Below are 17,204 nucleotides of genomic sequence, written 5' to 3'. Positions count from 1 at the left end.
TTGTTATTTGATATTACATTTAGAGCCGGATTTCCTTGCTCCAGCACAAACTTTCTTTTTTTGCATTTAAAAAATACTATCAGGATTTACCAAAGACACACACAGTGTAAAACTTGTGATGAAAATGTGTGAAGTTATTTTTGTGTCTTGAACATGCATAGGGCTTTCCATTTCAGACCTGAAATTTCAGAGACAAGAGTATTAAAATGCATCATGCAAGGTGATTAATGGGTCTTAACCTATTTTGCACCTGCGTTGTTTCTAGATTACCCGCACCTGATTATCATCGTCTGCTTGTTTGCGACCATACTCTAATTTGCACTGCTCCTAGTAAATTGCGTTGGTCATTATATAAATGAGCTGGCTGTGTCTGTGTTGTTTAATTAGCACATTGTCAGTAGATCAATAATAGAACTTTCTACTCCCATCCAGTTTTAATTTCAATTAGCATGTCTCCAAAGTGTGTTAACATAATAAATTGTCAAAAAAAAAACATCACATTGAATGAAAATTTGGCCATGATTCACTAACCCTAATGTAATTTCAAACCTGTAAGATTAAACTTCGAAACACCATTTTTTTTTTTTTTTATGAAACCTCAGATGTTTCTGTCCCTCCACTGAAAATCCAGGTAACCCAAACTTAAATGATCCAAAAAGGTTAATAAGATGTGTCGTAGTATCAAAGTTCAGTGTTGCATGGGGTAAAAGAGGGGGAGGGGGGGGGGGGGGGGGGCAAGGACGGGAGGGAGTTCAGCTTCCTGACAGCCTGGTGTATGAAGCTGTCCTTCAGTCTGCTGGTCCTCGCCTGTAGACTCCGCAGTCTCCTCCCTGATGGCAGCAGACTAGCTGTGTGTCGGGTGGGTGGGATCACCTGCAATGCGGAGGGCTTTGCGGGTGAGACGGGTGCTGTACATGTCCTGGAGGGAGGGGAGAGAGACACCAACGATCTTCTCAGCTGCTCACACTATGCGTTGAAGTGACTTGCGGCAGGATGCGTTGCAAGCGCCATACCACACAGTGATGCAGCTAGTTAGGATGCTCTCGATGGTGCCTCTGTAGAAGGTGCACATGATGGGGGCCGGGGCTCTGGCTCTTCTAAGTTTGCGGAGAAAGTAGAGACGCTGTTGTGCTTTCTTGGCCAGTGCTACAGTGTTTTTAGTTCAGGAGAGGTCCTCTGCGATGTACACACCCAGGAACTTGGTGCAGCTCACTCTCTCCACAGTCGCACCATTGATGGTCAGAGGGGCATGCTGAGTGTGTACTCTCCTGAAGTCAACAACAATCTCCTTCGTCAATTTCCAACAACAATTTCTTTCCCTTCCTTTCCCCTTATCAGAATGCTGTCAGTATTAGTGAAGTGAACTCAATCAGAACCTCATTCCTCTCATGAATAAGTGCATTTGACATTTAGCAATGAAATAACTCTTCATGTGGTGCTATTTTCAGGTTTGTGAAAGACATTCTACAGGTTTCCAGCTAAAAAGAGAAAAAAATCATAAATTTTCTGTCTTTTTGACAGCCCAGCCAGCCAAACACATCACATAGCATCTCTTTCTTTTTTTACCATCTAAAAGAGTACAGACTTGTTTTGTCCAAGTTTTGCACCATAGTGTAGATTTTTTATAATTTTTTCCTTTGAACAAGACAACAAGAATTCTTACTTTACAAAGCTAATAGTACATTTGCTGTATGTGTTGGCATTTGTGTGTGTTTTCAGCTGTCAAGTGGATATTCCACACCTGCGGAGCAACAGGACAAGACGGTCCAACGCCGACTCAGTGCAGTAACTCATACCGCAAGACCAATGTCAATGTCACTGTAGGCACTAAGGGACCATTCAAGGGCATCCAGATGTGGCGGGTCCCAGAGACAAGGAAATACAGGTATACACACACACGCACACACACACACAATGTCCTGACCACCACAAGCCAAAATGTCATACTATTGAGCCTCTAGGAATTTAGTAGTTACTTTTTCGACCATGAAATGGGAAAACATTCTTCTTCGACACAATTGCTGCCTGTTATCAAGCCCGTCAGGTCATTCAGGTAATTGTTGTCCGTGGAGCAGGAGGAATGGGAAAACACATTTCATCAGCTGCATTGCTTCAGTAGCACCCAGACTGATAATGGCATTCACTTAGCAAGGTCTGTAAAGAAAACAGATTTTTTTTTTTCAGCTCTGTTCAAAGTGAGCTGCCTACCTAGACGACATTTTAAGACATGCTCCTGATGCAAATGCTGTTTCAGAAGGTAATATTATGCTGTCTGCTGAAATATCTAATTTGACCAAATACCAAGATGGCATTGTAATTAGATTCTGTGTGAGTTAAAAAAACAAAAAACAAAAAAAACAGTCCATCCAAGATGTCTTATAGATTATAGAATGCAAGTCTATATATAAAAGGATATACAGTCAGACCAAAATTTATTCAGACACCTTAAACAATTATCACAGTAGCCCATTTAATCCCACCGGTCACAATAGTGACTGTAAAAAGGTTTTCATTTATAAACTTACTGACTGATGTTTTAGTGCACTTCCTGCAAATATGGGAAAAAATATAAAGGGTCTCAATTAAATATGTGATTAGTTCAAATTGTCACATTACCAGAGCAGTTTATTTCCTGTTTGCACCTTGAGAAGATGATGACTGCATCAAAACTCCAAAACGAAAGTCTAAAGTATGTTAACATAAATATATGACAGATTTTTGGTACACATTATCCTTATGCTTTCTTGTATGAATATATGCATTCTCATGCATTCAGTTTTGTTGAGTGTGGTCATAGAGTGAGTAAACATATTGATGGTCACAATAGTGACCGGTGGGATAACAGTGAACTTAGGTATACAATAAAAATCCAATTGCAGTTGCTAGTGAAAATGACAATAAAATGTTGCAATGACAAAATATTGCACTAAATTAAAAATTAAAATGTTACAAAAAAAATACAATAATGATGTGTAATACTCATAGCCTCGATATGAAAATTGTATTTTATATTTTACAAAAAAGTAACAATTTTGAAATGCGGTGATGGTTAATTAATTTATTTTTTTATCTCAGTGTTCCTATCAGTGTTGCATAAGATTGTTTTATGCATAATAGTAACCCTAGAATGTGATCAAACAGTTTAAAATAGCTGAGCTAAGATATATAACAATTTTTATGACTGCAGAAATATGTGATTTCAGTACTAACCTTACCTCACCGGTCACAATTTTTCACACACTTTTCCCAAAAAATTTCAGAAAAATAATTATTATTTCAAACGGTTACTAATGACACATCATTTGGATATTTTCATATCTGGGAAAAATTGGGGATTAGCAGTTTTTTCGCTATAGTTTATAAAATGGTAATACAATATGACAAGAACTCAGAATAGATTGTGTCAGAACAAAAACATCGTGATAATGTCAGATACTTTGGTAGAAAGGTATGTAATGGATTAATCAACCCAACACATTTTCAGCTGTTAAATTAAGTACACAATTAGATAATACCAATTTAGGCCAACCAATTACCAAGCAATGCTTAATTTTGTTTAGTCGGTGTTGTAAAAAGTTTGCATATCATGTAAAGAATTGTTAACGGAAATTGATGACTCTGTGGATCCATTACAATTTGCTTATGTGCCCAAATGGAGCACTGTGAATGCCTCTGTGACTATTACATAAGGTCCAGCACCACCTAAATAAAATCAATTCTCATGCTAGAATTATTTTTATGGATTTTACATCAGAGTTTATTACTGTGCATCTGCAATTTTTAAAAGAAAGACTGCATGACTTAGTCGTAAGTAGTTGGTTGGTTTTATGGATTGAGCATTTTTTTTTTAGGTACAAGACCCAACGAGTATGTGTCGATGGAATTTCATCTGATTGTATAGTTTTAAACTCAAGTCTACCACAAGGATGTGTATTATCACCTCTGCTTTTCTCTATTTACATCAATTAAATTCAATGTATCAGGGATGATCTTACTGTGATAAAATACGCTGATGATTTGGCTTTAATTTCCTGCCAAATGGCATTTCGATTATATCAAAAGTCTTGTACAGTGGTTTGATAACGGACATCTACTATTGAACATTGAGAAGACAAAGGAACTTTGTTGTGGGAATCAAAATAAGGCGTATACCACTGGCAAAAAAATACTTTTATAAAAGGTCACTTGTTGCATAGACTGTTTAAAAACAAATTCTTAATTGAGGTACCATATATTTTGTGGGTTAGTGTGTGTATTGTACATACATACATTGTGCCTTGTATTAATTTTTCTTTTTTTTTATGAGGATAATGTGTGTTCCATGTGTTCTATAGATACAGTATGTAAGTGTACATTTTCTGTCTATTATATGTTTTTATGCCAGTGTCAAATATGAATTTCTGTCCAGGACCTGTACGGACAATAAAGTAAAGTAAAGTAACTTGCTAGGTTTAGGAACAAAGCATTCATGCCATTCCTGGTTTAATGGTGGTGTAAAGTCAGGGATTGTAATTAGAAGATTGTCGGTTTTATCCCCCGTAAGAAGTGGGTGAAGAACCATCGCCATTGTGCCCTTGAGCGAGGCACTTAACCCCTGGTCACTCATGGAGAATTGTCCCTGTGATAAGTGCACTATAAGTCACTTTGGATGAAAGCAGCTGCTAAATGACTGCTTACTTATTTGTGTCGGGTTTAGGATCACGGCGTATGGAGCAGCTGGTGGACGCAGTGTCCAGGCTGTCCACAAGTCACATGGGGTGTACATGACTGGAGACTTCCTGTTACAGAAGGATGAGCTACTGCATATTCTAGTGGGACAGGAAGGAGAGGATGCTTGCCCTAATGTGAGTAATCCTTTCTACCAATACATCCCTGTGCTATTGTTTCAAAAAATGCAAAAAGGGTATGATTAGCATCTAGTAAAATGTGAAAGGGGATATATATATATATTTATTTATTTTTTCTTTCTCTTTCATAGATGGTGCCTACTATGGACCGGATCTGCAGGGAACAGCAAGGACCATCCATCAACAAGACCCAGCTCAAGGGAGGAGGTGGTGCAGGAGGAGGAGGCACTTACATCTTCAAGGTGACACTATATAAAATGCATTTTAAATTGGATATTTCCAACATTTGTACATTTAAATATGTGTACATCTATTTGGATAGTCATCAGAATTTTGGAAAATGTTGTTGACCAACTGTTTGGTCGACATCATTCTTCAAAATATCTTCTTTTGTGTTCAACAGAAGAAAGACACTCATACATGTTTGGAACAACTTGAGAGTGGTGATGGTGGCAAAATGTTGATTCTTGGGTGAATTATCCCTCAGTTTCTTCAATTCGTTTCTTTGAAAATGATTTTAATTTTGAGTGTTAAACAGTGGGGCATAAATACACCACAATGAGGCAATCAATCAATCAGTCAGTCAATCAAATATATGGCAGACATAGTTGTATGCAAAAATGACCTACAAATATAGTTCATTCAGCACTGATATCAATACAAATATTTTCTAATCTAATTACAATTTATTGTGTCAGCCAATATTTGTGAATCATGTCATTCTTTATGAATAAAAGAGAATTGGATGTTAGCTTAGCCACATGCTAACATCTAATTCTATTGAAATTCTGCTTTATCTGAACAACGTTGTTGAGTAACTATGTAGAGTGTGCAAACCAGGTTCCATTTCACTAATATTATTGGTGAGAACGTCCTCAAAACCATACAGAGAAGGAAGGAAGGTTCCATAGATTGGGGTGGGCCAGTAAACAATCACCTTGAGCAGCGCAGAAACCACACAGCAACATGGTAATACCTTAGCATAGCAACACCCTGGCGACACCGCAGTAGCATCATGGCACCTCACATTTCAGTGACAATTGGAAGTTTTATACTGTTAAAATACAGTCTCACACTTCCTGTTTCCGTTGGTTACAGGTGGTGAATGGAGTCCACATTCCACTAATCATTGCTGCTGGAGGTGGAGGCCGTGGCTACAGCAGCCAATCAGAAACCCTAGAGGAAGTGATGGACAGGGATCCCAGCATCCCCGGCCGCAATGGAAAATCAGGCGCTGCAGGTAACCCCAACAGATTTTCTGTATTATAAATCAATTAGACAAATCCTAGCATTACTGAAATAGTGTGTATTTCTCCTTCTGGCAAACAGCAGCTCACAAAAGCAGTGAAGCAGAACATATTGCACACAGGGCAGCGATTTTTATTTATTTATTTACATCATGTGGATAGTTGGAACTTTGCTTTTGTTTACCAGAATATCAAGTTTGATTGATATAAAAAAAAAAAAGTTGCTTCCCCAGGCTTTTTCCTTCCTGGACATGGGCATAATAATTTTCTTTTCTGCTAGACTTCAAAATAGTCCTTTATCCAGTCTGAGATTGAATATGATTTTTGAATTGGTGTCTTCCTTGTAGCAGTGAATAAGACTGAGGCAGCAAATTAGGATTAGAATATTGGATCTTGGAGATATATATAGGGCAGTAACAACAGTACAGTAATAGTAGTGTGCTACTATCAAGTCTAAGCAATTGAAGGCACGTCTGTCTGTGCATCAAGTTTCTGCATGTCATTGCGTTGTGGGTGTTCTGTTTGTGTCCTGCCGAGCACTCAGTATGGCTTCTATCAGTGGCACACTTTTCAAAGGCCAGCTCCCCCATTGTGCTCTATTTACAACACAAAACCGTCATTCCTAATTATATTCAATATGTTTCCATCATTTCCATAAGGAAATGTACAGAAATGTAATAATTGCATAGCAACCTCACTGAACACCCAAGGAACCACCTTAAAAAAAGCACCCAGAACACTCTAGTAGTCAGCAATGGTCAATTGTGAATCAATCGATCCTTAAAATCTTGCTTTGCTTTTTGTCTCTAAAAATCTTGTGTTTTTCCCAACAAAGCATGTGCTGCTAAGAAACCATTAGAGAGTTAGCAAAATGGGACAGCTTTGACGTCTGAAATAATTTGCCACATTTTCATTTGAACATTTTCATGCTAGGCAACAGCACTGACCTGCTTTAGAGGAACAGGGATGTTCATAGGAGACTGTTTTCTCTTGAGAAATTGCTGTGCCACTCTGCATTCATAGATCTGTTGGAGGATGGATATAAAGGGGGAAAAAGTTATATTGTCACCTGTTGTGAAATTAATTAGCCATGCAGAGAAACTGAAATGGGGCACAAGTGTCTTTTAATAGCGTTTTTTTGATCTGTGTGGCTCTGTGGATTTCAGGCGGTGGTGGAGGCTGGAATGACACCGCCCCTGTTCCTCAAGGTGGTAGACCTCTCATTCTGGGAGGTCAGGGTGGAGAACCCTGTCAAGTCATGGGCTGGAAAACTCGAGGAGGTTTTGGAGGTGGTGGAGGGGCCTGCACGGCTGGTGGAGGAGGTGGAGGATACAGAGGTTAGACCGAATGTTAGCCTTGTTTATATTGTATATCTTCAGTTTTATTGTTTTGTAACATTTTGTTACTGTTTCTTACCTTCATGGCCATAGGGGGCAGTGCCTGGCACGATAACGATCCCAGAAAGGATGGAGATGATGGAACATCGTTTATAAGTCCTGATGGCGAAATGTACCTGGAGCCACTCAAAGGTAATACAAGATTCTTTAGTCGTGTCCCAAATTATTTACTATACACTATGCACTTACACTATGTCCTATATAATCTATTTTATGAATTTTATAGCTCCTTCCATTCACTTACATAAGTTTGATGCATGAAATTTGTAACATTCCACTTTTTTATTGGACCTTTAAATGTGAGCATACTATTTACGCTACAGAATGTCACAGAACATAAGTATGTGAATTGTATACATAAGTACACTGTATACAAGTACAAAATGGTACACTTGAGTTTCTGGTGAATCCAGGTATGCATACTGTCCATTCTATATAATCCACACTATATCCAAGTTTAAGATAATCAAGTTGTGTATCAACTCATAGTGCATTAATAATGATAAGCCAAAAGGGGCCGATGGTATAGGATACTATTTGTTTCATTTTCAAAGTATATGTCTGACACTGTGCACAATCCCTAAAAAAGAGGGTTTAAATTGACTTTTTCGATTGAAAAGAATCTCAAAGATTTTTGCCCAAAGTTACAGTATAGCTATTGCAGTTTTTAAAGATATAAACAGTTAACTATTAATGAATTTAAAGGCAATACATTTAACTTGCTGCTAACATTCATACTTAAATGTGGTGACATTTCAATACGTGCATACTGTCTACCTATGTACTCAGAGTTACATTTTTCCAGTACTAATGAGGTACATAAAGTACTTTTAAAGCGCACTAGAAGTACACAAATTAGGATGCAGTCAGGACAACTGGGGCCAGCACCTCTTTATCATTCGAATTAAGGGCTTAAATTCATTTCAAGAACCAATTTCACATTTTTGTGAAAAGTTTAATGGGGACATACAAATTAATTTGCAGTGAAATATTAAGGTGCCAGTAACAAGCATCTTGGAAAACAGATGGCTGGATGATAGTGGGCTATTAGTGGCATACTGTATCTCTACAGTTAGTTGAAGTTTGTACCTAAAGTTGAAGGTGACTCGAATCATATTACATTCCCTCTCTGGCACCATTGTGCCTTAGAGCAAGGTTCTCCTGCTTCCAGGACTGCGAGTGATGAAAAGCATCTCCTACATTGGAAATAGGATTGGATCATTAAGAAGTTTTCTTCTTAGCCGAAGACTTAATACAAAAGTAATTTTTTTTTTGCTTCAGTCTTGTGTAATAATAGGGCAATTCTACTTCTTGAGGAAGTCACATTATGAGGAAGATAAAACAGTTTGGTGTACTGTGAAAATAAACTGTGTACTATGAAATTATGCTGTAAAAATCTCAGAACAATAAACTACTTCCCCAGAGCATTCACTGGTGAACAAATAAGAAATTCTACACATCAGTGGCATGATTCAGAAGCTGTGGCCCCAGAAATAAAAACACATTCACAGTGAGACTTTGGCTCTGACTGATATGGCACCCTTAACCCTCATTTTGTTTTCTGGTAATTTTGACCTGGATAGGAATTTCTTTTCACAGGAAACACTAGTTTTTTTGTTTTGTTTTTATTTTACAGTTGTGGTGTTCGTGGTTAAACATGACTGGCATACAAACATTATTCTTGTTACACTTGTTTTCTTTAAATTAGGACATGTTTTATATTTCTTTTTGGATGCGATTGATCGTATGCCTCACTGATCTAAGCGTATTCCCCTCAATTTTTTTTAGATGGTTAAACGTGTTTCATAAGCTTAGATCAGTGAGTTCCAAACAGAAAAGTACAGGATCCATATTATAGTGACAATCCCCCTGGAAACACCTGGATTATGGTGCCTTGCTTAAGGGCACAAACTTACCCCTGTTGTGATCAAGCCAACAATCTTCTGATTATAAGCCTCAAGCTTTCCTACTGTGCTTCACCATCCCATAAGTATGGTAATGTCATTTCCAGGCATGGAAGGTGACGGTGAAGTTATTATCAACCCAGTGCAGAACTGCAGTCACTGTGAGTCAGGAGATTGCCACGAGACCTCTGAGGGCACGGTGTGCTACTGTGATGAAGAGCTCTCGCTGGCCCCAGACGGAGTGTCCTGCATCAACTCTACCGGTTAGTTCATAACACACTTCACCACCATTAGATGAACGGCCGTCTCATAAAATGGTAAAATGAATGTCTGGGAAGAGTGTTCTCACAATGACAAAGTTCTTTCTCAAGAGCGGCACTTACCTCTGTAAAGCCAAGTTCAATTCTCTATCATTTACAGTCCCTCTAGCAGAGGTCATAACTGTAAACTGTAGCTCTGTTCGTCAAAAAAAAAAGAAAAAGAGAGGGAGAGAGATAAAAACACTCTCCACTGTTGCACATCTCTTATAGCTACTGTTCCACTAATTCAGAATGTTTTACACATCTATGTATGTATGCAAATCGATTGAAATTCCCTCTGTTCTCCAGCGCAGTTTTCAACTTCATAAGTGTTTAGTTAATAAGTGAGTTAGTGCCCATGGGTTCATGCTAATTATATGCTAATATCAACACTTCGAAGCTCTAAAAAAAGCTCCCAAAGTGTAAACACTTTTCTCAAAAGAATTTTCAGAAAGCTTTTCAACTTTCTGCTCAATAGGTTAAAAACTTCTTAATCCCAGGTTAAAGACCCCAATTAATCAAGCATGGTTTTCTATACTGTGTTTCTAATAGGAAGTTGAGGCAGGACATATTGAAATGCTCATCACTTCCAAGATATACAGTGCCCTCCAAAAGTATTGGAACAGTAAAGACAAAATTGCTCTGTTGGCTGTGGAGTCAAGACATTTACAAATATGATTCAAAGATGAATATGAGACAAAACTACATGATGTCACATTTTATTATTAGCCGTTTCAACACACAGATGTTTTACCAGCTAAGACGTTCAGCACTTTTAGAGTTTCATCCCCCTATCTGATGTGAGCATAAGTATTGGACAGTTGCCTCAGAAGTCTTTTTAAGTGATCAGCTGTGTCCTGTTGCATTAATTCTTCAGATATTAAAAGCAGGGAATGTGTCGTATCAGTTATATCCATTACTTCGGCATTCTGAATCTTGCATTCGATGATGACACACACAAACCAGGATGAAGAAGAGGGAGCTGACTTTGAGAGAAAAGCAAGCAATTTGGATGCTAAAAGAAAAGAGGAAGTCAATTAGAGCTCTAGCAAAAACAAAGGGCATGGAGAAATCAAGAGTTTGAAAACCACCAGTGACACCAGCAACCAACAACGACCTGATCGGCTGAGAAAACAACAGTAGTTGATGACAGACAAATTATAAAAGCTGTGAAAATTAATCCTAAAAGACGTGTCTGTAAAATCACCAACAACTTCCAGAAAGCTGGGGTGATGCTCTGACAATCTACTCTCCTCAGGAGACTTTGACACAGAATTACAGATGCTACACAGCAAGATGCAAACCTCTGACCAGCACCAAAAATAGAAAGGCAAGAGTAGAGTTTGCAAAAAAAGCACAAAGATGAGCCAGAAGACTTTGAAATTGTGTTTATGGACCGATGAGACAAAGATGAACCTTTATCTAAGTGATGCAAAAGCAAAAATGTGGAGAACAAAAAGAGAACTGCAATGATCCCAAGCATACAGCCTCATCTGTAAAGCATGGTGGAGGTGGTGTCATGGCATGGGCATGCATGGCTGCCTCTGGAACAGGCCCTCTCAACTTTACTGATGACTTAATGTATGATGACAGTAGCAGAATGAATCTGGAAGGGTACAAAACCATCTTGCCTACCAATATTCAAGAAAATGCCACCAGATTCATTGGGAAGTGCTTCATATTGCATCAGGACAATGACCCAAAACACTCTGCCAGTTCAGTCAAGGAATTTATAAGGGCCAAGAAATGGAAAGTCTTAGATTGCCCAAGTCAATCTCCAGATTTAAATCCGATTGAACATGAATTTCACCAGCTGGAGAGGAGAGTAAAGGCAGAAACTCCCCAAAACAAGCAACAATTGGAATTGGCTGCATTAAAGTCTGGGAAAAGTATTTCAAAGGATGAGACCAAGAGTCTGGTGATGTCTATGGGTCACAGACTCACTGCTGTGATTGTGTGCAAGGGATCTGCAACTAAATAATAGATTTTAATCTTTTATATCTGCCTTATGTTCAACTGTCCCAATACTTATGCTCACATCAATGAGTGGGATGAACTCTAAAAGTTCTGTTCTTTTTATTTGGTAAAACATATATGTGTTGAAACGGCTAATAATAAAATGTGACATTCTGTAGTTTTGTCTCATATTTATCTTTTAATCATATTTGTAAATGTCTTGACTCCACAGCCAACAGAGCAATTTTGTCTTTACTGTTCCAATACTTTTGGAGGGCACTGTATTTTTTTTTTTTTTTTTTTTGATGAGGCACAAGTGCCAGTCCTGGTTCATCAAGCATAGTTTTAGAGTAGAGTTTTTTAGAGTAAAGAAGATTTTAAGGGAAAAGTTTTTGTTCATCTTCAAAGGGCACCTTGGTTAAAATCTAGGGCCCTGTATTCAGAAAATATCTTAAGGCTAAAAGTATCTCATAACTTGCCGATGTAGGAGAACATCTTAAAAATAATGGGTTTGTCAGTCCTAAATTTAGAACTCCTAAATTTTTGCTCTTAGAGTATTTCACAAAGCGTTTTAGTGCTAAAACTAGCTCCTAAATCTGTGAAACATTATAAGTAGTCAAGAGGACTCCTAAGTCACTAAGACCAAACCACAAACTATCCGAAAAAGGCTGTTGCCGGCAATCTGCCCCAGAACGGTAACATTTTAGAAGCATTTGATGATAATGAGATTTCAAAAAGGACTCACCTTTGGTCTTGGAGGTTATCCCAACTCCAAATTTTCCAATTTTTCATTAACCAGTTGGGCAAGAAGTAACAAGTCTTCTTGCATCCAGTTTGGTTTTCTTGTACATTTGAATGTCTTACTATCAGACATGATTATTCTACTCTGTTAATTAAAAGGCTGTTTATATGCATATCTGCTAATTGTTTATGAGAAGCAGACATGTAAGAGTCTGATAATTAGTTGAACTTGCTTAATTAGTAACACTTAGCCTGCATTTTAAACTTTATTTGCATGTGGCAATTAACATTTTTAAATTTAAATCTTTATTCGAATGTGGCAACATTATATCACACTTTACAACGTTTACATGATAAATCAAAATAAAAAAATAAAAAAACTCTGACAGAGACCCCGCCCCTATCATCCAAACACTGTGTGCATAGTTAGTAAGCATGCTGACATCATCCTTAGCAACGAGGTCAACCCCACCCTTACCCTTAGCTTAAGACTCCTGTCTATTCCTTAGTAAAAGTTTGTCTCAGCAGCTTTGTGAATAGGTTTTAAGAGAAATCTCTTTGCTAAAAAAAAAAAAAAAAAAAAAAAAAAAAAAAAACTTTTACTGCAATTTAGGAGAATTCTTCGTGGTAAGATAAAATGTTTTGTGAATACAGGCCGAGATCTGTTCCTTTGGTTTCAGTGTATCTGATGCCTGACATTATTATTATTATTTTATTTTAATGGTCCTGAGTTAACATTTTGGTAACACTTTATTTCAATAGTCCACTTTAGGCATTCTACTAACAGTAAGTAACTTTGCAACTACATGTCACCTTGCAGTCATTGATTGGAGTATTAGTAGACTGTCTGATTAATATATTCAAACACTTTATTTTGATGGGTCCACAACATACTGACTATGAGAAACTTTGCAAGTATGTCAACTTATTCTACTAACCCTAAACCTACCATACTGAGAGTTAGTAGATATGTAGTTGCAAATCAATGAGAAATAGTTGACATGTAGTTGACATGTAGTTACAAAGTTACTTATAGTTAGTATAATGTCTAAAGTGGACTATCAAAATAAAGTGTAACCAACATTTTAAATGTGAAAAGCTCTATTGAGTTCTGCCTGACTCATGTGAAGTCTATATTTGTTGCTGTGTGTTTGTGTAGAAGTGTCTATGTTGCCCGCCCAGCCATCTTTGTCTCATCTGGCACTGGGTTTGTCTGTGGGGACCTCCGCGCTCATCGCCGCCTTGCTGTTGGCCGTTTCCGGTGTTATGATAAGTAAGTAGACCATGTCAAATCCTTTTTATGAGCATAGTTTCATGGAGTCTCAGAGGTTAACCAAAACATAATACTGGAACATAATACATAATACTGCCATTTGGGGAAGCTTTTTGTTAATTTTTGGGGTATTAGAAACAGAGCGAATAAACCTGCACTTGCAGAAAGATCACAGAAAATAATATTGTAATATGTTGCATGTGTTATGTTTCACTGGCCAATATGACTATGGTCTTGGACAGTATACTGACACCTATTGGTATGGATGTAGCTTCATGCCAAAGTGATATCGATGCCACTGTAGGAAATGTGAAATTTACTTTATTTCATTACCAAATTATTTATGTTTGCAAAATACGTTTTGGGGCTGTCTGGTCTTTATATATATATATATTTTTTTTTTGTTTTGTTTGTTTGGAGGAAAACCCATTGAATGCACTTTTAAAGAAACAGTATAATCATTCAACTGCACACAAGGTTTCAAAATTCAAAATGAGGATGCATGTCTCATGTTTGACACACACACACACACACACACACACACAGTGTCATGGCACCGAACACATCATCTGTCCATCTACACTGGCGTAGAAGTCTCTGAGTGATAAATAGAGTAGATGTGTGATAAATGGGCTGTTAACCGAGCTCTGACAAGCCTTGTCGATTACCACTTTATGAATAAATCACTTCCACACGCTGCACTAATGTGTTTACTGCGTCAGTCAAGCCCACCAAACTTGGACTTACATGCCTGTTTGTGAAAACTGTTTTCTCATGTAGTTATCCACAAATTTGCAACAAAATGTCACCACTAAGGTTGTTATAGTTTACTAAAATGATTCAAATTCAGTACAGAGAAAATAGCTTTTAATTATTAAATCTGATTTAATAATAAACCTGATAAGACAAATTGAATTTGAGTCAAATTTTGTTTGTCCAGAAGGGCCTCAAAAATAACATTATAATGCTGGTTATTGTACAACAGTTTGATATTTCATTTCCAGATTGAATCAGAATGTAACATTGACAGTGGCAACAATCCCATAATGCTAACAGTTACGTAGCAAACTGGAAAAAAAAATGTCATGCTGTGCTGATTGTCATCCAGTGTACAGACGCAAACACACCGAGCTCCAGTCTATCCAGCTTGAGCTACAGAGTCCCGACTGTAAGCTGAGCAAACTGAGAGCCTCTACCATCATGACCGACTACAATCCCAACTACTGCTTTGGTGGGAAGACCGCCTCCATCAACGATCTGAAGGAGGTGCCACGGCGTAACATCTCCCTCGCCAGGTTGGGAGCATCAATAATTCCTTACAGTTCAGTTGGGTTGAAGAAGTGTTATGTGCTAGCATGTTGTTTGACTGTGAAGGGTCTTCATACAGTTGATGAAAATTAATCTTCTATTAAGTGAAGTCTGAAACTTCCTAAATGTAGTATGTGAAATATTTGGAATGATAGTGTTGACAAATTAAGTAACAATACTCTTTAATGTGTGTTTTGTTTGTAGAGGATTGGGTCATGGTGCATTTGGAGAAGTCTATGAAGGACTAGCCGTTGGGATTCCAGGGGAGCCCAGTCCAATGCAGGTGGCTGTAAAGGTGAGATCTGCAAATATTAAAAAAAGTATGTTATGCTGCTTGATCTTGCATACTGGGGTTCAATGTCATGATTTATTATTGTAACAATGAATACGATTTATGTCTTTTGTGTCTCTATGCTCTGTAGTATTCTGAAATATTACTGCTATAGATATAGCATAGATGTGATTATTAAATTCTTCTTTTATTAGACCCTTCCTGAGGTGTGCTCTGAGCAGGATGAACTAGACTTTCTCATGGAAGCTCTCATAATCAGGTAACAGTGAAAAACACAAGAAACATCATTCTAAAAGGGCTAATTTATGAGGGCGTATAGCAAAAATACCACATTTCTCTTTCTATTCCTCTGACAGCAAGTTTAGTCACCAAAACATTGTGCGGTGTATCGGGGTGAGTCTGCAAGCTCTGCCTCGCTTCATTCTGCTGGAATTGATGGCCGGAGGAGATCTCAAGAGCTTCCTGAGGGAAACTAGACCAAGACTAGTAAGAACACACACACACACAAGTCAAAGAGTGTGCACAGTGTCTTGTATTGCATAAACATTGTTTATGCAATACGAATGCATAACAAGTTTCAATAGCAGTGGGATTATTAGTCTTTCAAAGACTATAGAATTAATTATAAAATTACATATGTACTAAGTGGATCAAAAAGCACTCTAAAGTAGGATTTAAGTTCAACTACTTCATTTTGATGTATGTATATAAATATAAAAACTATAATAAATGCAAATGCAGGTATTTAAATGCAAAAAAAACGTGCATTTATGTATCTAAAAACATCACATTCTGTTTGTACTTACATATATTCTTCTAAGTATATTATCATAATATATGAATAAATATTATTTTCCAAACTTTGCTATAGTGTACTACTTTTTCACAATGGAATACCCAGCATTCTGACTTTCTGCAATGTTTTCCAGGAGCATCCTTCAAGTCTAACCATGGTAGATCTTCTCAACATTGCCAGAGACATCGCCCGCGGCTGCCAGTACTTAGAAGAGAACCAGTTCATCCACAGGTATAATTACCGACAACCCAACACACCTTCACATATTACAGATCCATTTAACAACAGATGGATGATCTGCTTTTTTTTCTCTGAAGTCAGCACAAATCCAGTGCTCATGACTCCGTTCAGGAGTTCTGCTTCCTCCTCACCTGCAATGGGAGTTATATTTCCTTTTGACACTGTCATCTAAAATGGCATGAAAAATGAGTCCACTTAGAGCTAATTTATGCTACATGAGCAGTCCGGTCATCAATCCAGGTATAGAACAGGGACGCTGAGACACTTACCCATCTGCGGTTTCCTACTGAAGTTCCTCACACAGCTAAGTTAAAATGTATCTGGGCCTTTATGTTCAGTTTCTTTTTGGTCAAAACCCAGAGGGATTGATCGTTTTGCCCTTTCTGGGGATTTTTTTTTTGGCATAAAAAGCATAATCCATTGCTGTCAACCAAACACCAAATGCCTTCAAATAGTACAAGTAATTGAAAACATGAGTTTCATGACATGACCTTCAAAAGGAAGATCAAGACTTCTTAACTATACCGGTTCTTGTAACTACACACAACTTTGTAGCCTTTCTGGCCACAACACTGTAGCAAAATTAGACCAAAAGGGAAAAAAAGTATTTTCTATTGCCTTAGCCTAACCCTACCCTTAAACCTACCCCTCACAAAAAACATTCTGCATTTTTAGATTTTCAAAAAAAAACTTCATTTTGCATGATTTATAAACTTGTAGGGACGAATAAATGGTCATTTGGTCCCCATAATGTAGGGGATACTAGGCACACAGACACACGAGAGAGAGAGAGAGAAAGAGTATTACATAGGAAGAGGATTAAACCTGAAGCTTAGTAAATAATGAAGTTATAGCAGTATTTAATATTCAGCAGATCAACCGCCTGAAGGAAACATCAGTTTCT

General features: G+C 37.7%; 1 protein-coding gene across 1 annotated transcript in view; it reads left to right on the top strand.

Annotated features, from left to right (window-relative positions):
* LOC306886019 (ALK tyrosine kinase receptor-like) overlaps positions 1 to 17,204 on the top strand; it is a gene marked incomplete at both ends in the record, with an annotated part of 458,617 nt that overhangs the window by 428,810 nt on the left and 12,603 nt on the right. Inside the window, 13 exons of the mRNA XM_079442870.1 lie at positions 1,720 to 1,885; positions 4,697 to 4,844; positions 4,979 to 5,089; positions 5,946 to 6,087; positions 7,261 to 7,431; positions 7,525 to 7,623; positions 9,503 to 9,658; positions 13,551 to 13,664; positions 14,773 to 14,959; positions 15,177 to 15,267; positions 15,459 to 15,523; positions 15,621 to 15,750; positions 16,194 to 16,291. Coding sequence (XP_079298996.1) covers positions 1,720 to 1,885; positions 4,697 to 4,844; positions 4,979 to 5,089; positions 5,946 to 6,087; positions 7,261 to 7,431; positions 7,525 to 7,623; positions 9,503 to 9,658; positions 13,551 to 13,664; positions 14,773 to 14,959; positions 15,177 to 15,267; positions 15,459 to 15,523; positions 15,621 to 15,750; positions 16,194 to 16,291 — 1,678 coding nt within the window. The remainder of the gene's footprint in view (positions 1 to 1,719; positions 1,886 to 4,696; positions 4,845 to 4,978; positions 5,090 to 5,945; positions 6,088 to 7,260; positions 7,432 to 7,524; positions 7,624 to 9,502; positions 9,659 to 13,550; positions 13,665 to 14,772; positions 14,960 to 15,176; positions 15,268 to 15,458; positions 15,524 to 15,620; positions 15,751 to 16,193; positions 16,292 to 17,204) is intronic.

This window comes from Barbus barbus, assembly GCF_936440315.1.
Source record: "Barbus barbus genome assembly, chromosome: 20".
NCBI lineage: Eukaryota > Metazoa > Chordata > Actinopteri > Cypriniformes > Cyprinidae > Barbus > Barbus barbus.
Note: the sequence above shows the minus strand (reverse complement) of the source record. Positions and strands in the feature narration are given on the sequence as shown.